General features: G+C 46.6%; 1 protein-coding gene across 1 annotated transcript; it reads right to left on the bottom strand.

Annotated features, from left to right (window-relative positions):
• Positions 1 to 1,280: 1,280 nt before the first annotated feature.
• Positions 1,281 to 3,524, bottom strand: LOC109758187 (uncharacterized). The gene is made up of 2 exons (XM_020317031.4): positions 3,150 to 3,524; positions 1,281 to 2,649 (listed from the first exon to the last, which is right to left on the bottom strand). The coding sequence occupies exon 2, from the start codon at positions 2,600 to 2,602 to the stop codon at positions 1,463 to 1,465; it is 1,140 nt and encodes a 379-aa protein (XP_020172620.1). The 5' UTR covers positions 2,603 to 2,649; positions 3,150 to 3,524; the 3' UTR covers positions 1,281 to 1,462.
• Positions 3,525 to 3,844: the final 320 nt, after the last annotated feature.

Consider the following 3,844-nt stretch of genomic DNA (forward strand, 5'->3'; position numbering starts at 1 on the left):
GCTGGCTCACCTCAGCCGAGCTACTCGAGCGTCGCCGCCAAGGGTTGTGCTTCAACTGCGACGAGCCCTACACGCCCGGCCATGCCTGCCCGCGACTCTTCTACCTGGAGGTTGCAGACTACATTCCGGAGGACGCCGTTGCCGCCGACCTGGCCGCCCCAGCTGTCGAGAAGGTGTTTGACGCTGGTTGATCGCCTCGAGGAGTTCCGCAAGCGCTTCCCCACCTTACAGCTCGAGGACGAGCTGTTTGTGCAGGCGGGGAGAAGTGTTATGGCCGGCTTAGCTAGGCCCACGGGCAATCTTAGCCCACAAATTATCTTAGGTTAATTCTTATGCAAGTTATCTTAGGTTAATTCTTATGCAAGTTATCTAGGTTATAAATATAGGCTGTAAGACTCTTTTTGGAATTAAGCAATAAGAATATTATTATCCCTATTGCCCGACTCCCAGAGGAGCCGGAACCCTAGCCGCCTCTAACCCTAGCTGCTGCCGCCATCCTCCTCCTACGCGATGGCGCCCAGCCGCCGGCGCGCCCGCTCATCGCTGCGCCCCGCTCCATCCTTCCCCTACAACCTACGGAGCAGGTCCGGTAGGATCCCTGGTTCTACCAAATGGCTTGGTAGTCGTTGGGATGGTGTGGTGGTGCTCGGCACCTTTGTATCTTGCCTTCAGTGTGTGTGTCATGTGCGGTGGTGGCGTGAGTTTGTATCGTGTTGCTTATGGATCGGTGCTTTATATATAAAACGGGGCGAAAGCCTTTTTCGGTAATATAAGACGTTTTGGTAGCTGAAATTGAACTGCCAAAACATCCTATATTTAGAAACAGAGGGACTATAATTTTATTTAGAAACCGGGGGAGTATAATTTTATTAAGACTGATGCAGCGCAGCGAGATCATAGAAAACATCATGATACTAGGAGGTGCATACATCATATAATTCAACTTGTGATGGTCAAGAAAGAAAGAAAGAAAAAAAGAATTTTTCATCACAATGCCAGGTCTCATTAGTAATGTAAAGCGCAGAACATAGGTAGAGAGTACAAGATATATACTGACGCAAGTGTCGCTGTTGGGTCAATCAGTGAAGATCAGAGCTTTCATTTTCAGCTCGTCGATTTTAGCCTGATGCAGGTTCTAACCAATTCAGCACAGAACATCGACAGAAAAAGTAGAGACAGATATGTCACTGCTGGGTCCGACCAGTAGAGACATGCAGCGGAATTCCAGCTTCAAAGAACATGTTAGCAGATGCATGACGGAAGGACCAAGGGAGCAAACATGTTTAATGTGTTTATTTTATTTTTCTGGGCGTTTATATTCTTACACTCAAGCTGTATATGTATATAGAGGGAGTTCTGTACTGCACACAGAAACGTGTGCACGTACCCAGATCAGAAATTATTCGCGTTACAACCATATAAAATCACAGCAAGTGTCAACAAGTCAAAGATTTCCAGAAGATCAGGGTGCAGTAACAAGATCATCTTCCTTGGACTTGGCCTTGCCACTCGCTTCCACTATCTGTACAGGCTTCTTCTCTTCAGTGGTCATTCCCTCTTCGAGCTCCTTCAGCTGCCTTAGGATGTCTTCCTTTTCAGCATGTAGGTCTTGTAACTTCGCGTCGATCTTCTCCAGCTTCTTCTTAAGCTTTGCCGGATCGTTGGTCTTCTCCTTGCCGCCCTTGTCTTTCTTCTTCTCTTTGTCTTTCTTCATACCTTCTTCCTCCCCATCCTTCTTTTTCTTCTTAGTTTCTTCCTTGCCGGTCTTATCTTTCTTCTTCTCCTTCGCTTCTTTGTCCTTCTTACCTTCTTCCTTCTCATCATCGCCATCCTTCTTCTTGCCTCCCCCCTTCTTGTCGGTCTTATCTTTCTTCTTGTCCTTCTTCTCTGTATCTTTCTTGTTACCTTGTTCGTCCTTGTCACCGATTTCCTTATGTTCATCTTGCTTCTTCGCACTGTCTCTCTTTCTTTTATCCTTTGCTTTGTCCGTGCCATCCTTCTTCTCTTCAGAAGCATCAGTTCCTTTCTTCGCCGACTCATTATCTTGTAGCTTGATTTCTCTTGTCTGATCCACTTCTACATGCTTCTTCTTGTTCTCATGTTCCTCCTTGTCTTTGTCTTTCTCTTGTTTTTCATCGCTTTCATCCTTCTTCTTTGCCTTGTCCTTATCCTTCTTTTTGTTCTTGGGGCTACTGTCATCTGCATCAGGTCCAGTCTCCTTGGCGCTATTTTTATCCTTCTCTTTGCTCTCGCTCTTCTTATCTTTCCCTTTCTTGGCCTTGTCCTTTTCTGAGCCTTCGCCATCTTCTTTCTTTTTCTCATCCTTCTCCTTTTTATCCTTCTTACTTGTCTTCTGATCGTCTTCATGTTCATCTACATGCTTCTCTGACTTGTTTTTCCCTTCCTTTTCTTTGTCTTTTTTAGTTTCCTTGACTTTGCCTGCAGACTTTGAACCATCACTGGACACCTCTTCCTTCTCCACAACCTTGGCGTCAATTTCTATCTCGATCTCCTTCTTCTCGTCCTCCTCATTCACCGAGGACTTGTCCTTACTCTTAATCTTGAGATGTAATTCATCCTTTGACTTCTTCTCTACCTCCATATCTAATTCGAGATGGGCTAGCAATAACCTCCAAGAACCAGAATGACCTGCATTTACAACGTTCTGTCACTATCAATTCAATTCGCTACATGATGGAGAATCATACAGCCTGTTCAGCCGACAACTGCGCCAAGGCTATCGGCGATTTCAGTTAAGGGATGAGCAAATGGAACCAAAGCCACAGGGTTGACGAACCATAGGCTACATACACACACATTCCAATCAGCATAAAATGCAACGCTAGAATATACTAGGAAATATATACTGTACTTATATGAAGGGAAAGGCAAAAACGGAGCAACTAGCTGACGAACTGTACTGCCATATACACTAGAGAGTAGAAACTAGACAGAGTGAAAATATATAAATTAAGTACAGCTAACTTGTGCACCAAGATCGCAAGGCTGATACATGCACACATTAGGGGAACCACATAGAACTGACACGATGACATGATAGTAATACCCGAGAGCTAATGATGATAAATTTCCTCTAAGATCCGCATAAGCTTGGTTGGAGGTAGCAAGAACAAGATAGAGAAACTGACCTATGCCAAGGTCCACGGATCCGATCCAATCAGGTTGTGCCCGGCGCCGGTCGAGCTGCGACCTCCTCGGACGGCGAGGTAATCAAATCTGGCGCTTCGCTTCGGAGGTCGCGCAGCAGAGTGGGCTACCGACGGTATGCGTGGTCGCGCGCTCTCGTGGGTACAGCTTGCTGAGTGGTGGAGTAGAGTGGGTCAGCTCAGATTCGAGGGGAGCAGGAGCGGGTGAAGGTTAGAGAAGAGAAGCACAGAAGGGGAAGAAGAAGAAATAAGAAGGGAGTGGAGATCAGCCGCGTACCGGGCGCTGGTACAAGGGAAAGTGACGCGCGGGTGCGGCGTGGTGGCCGCGTGGCCGACGTCGGCACGTCGCGGTGGCACGCACACCCAATTCTGGGGGTGTTTGTCAGCAGTTCTCACTTTCCCCCTCTCGGACATGATGAGTATGACATGTTGAGTATTACTTCGTCCGTCCCATAATATAAGATCGTTTTTTACATTACATAAGAGCACTAATGCAGTGTAAAAAACGCTCTTATATTATGGAACGGAAGGAGTACTATGTAATCGTAATTGTTTGGTAGACATGCATACGGAGATAGACTTTGTTTGGTAGTCTGCATATGATAAGACATGCTGGACTTAGAGCAACTCCAACAGGGCGCCCCATTTCGTCCGTGAGCGTTCGTTTGGATCGGCGC

This window comes from Aegilops tauschii, chromosome 2 (assembly GCF_002575655.3).
Source record: "Aegilops tauschii subsp. strangulata cultivar AL8/78 chromosome 2, Aet v6.0, whole genome shotgun sequence".
Classification (NCBI taxonomy): Eukaryota; Viridiplantae; Streptophyta; class Magnoliopsida; order Poales; family Poaceae; genus Aegilops; species Aegilops tauschii.

Bases quoted from the DNA above. Each gene is read 5' to 3' on its own strand.
- LOC109758187 (XM_020317031.4), bottom strand. From the start codon at position 2,602: ATGGAGGTAGAGAAGAAGTCAAAGGATGAATTACATCTCAAGATTAAG.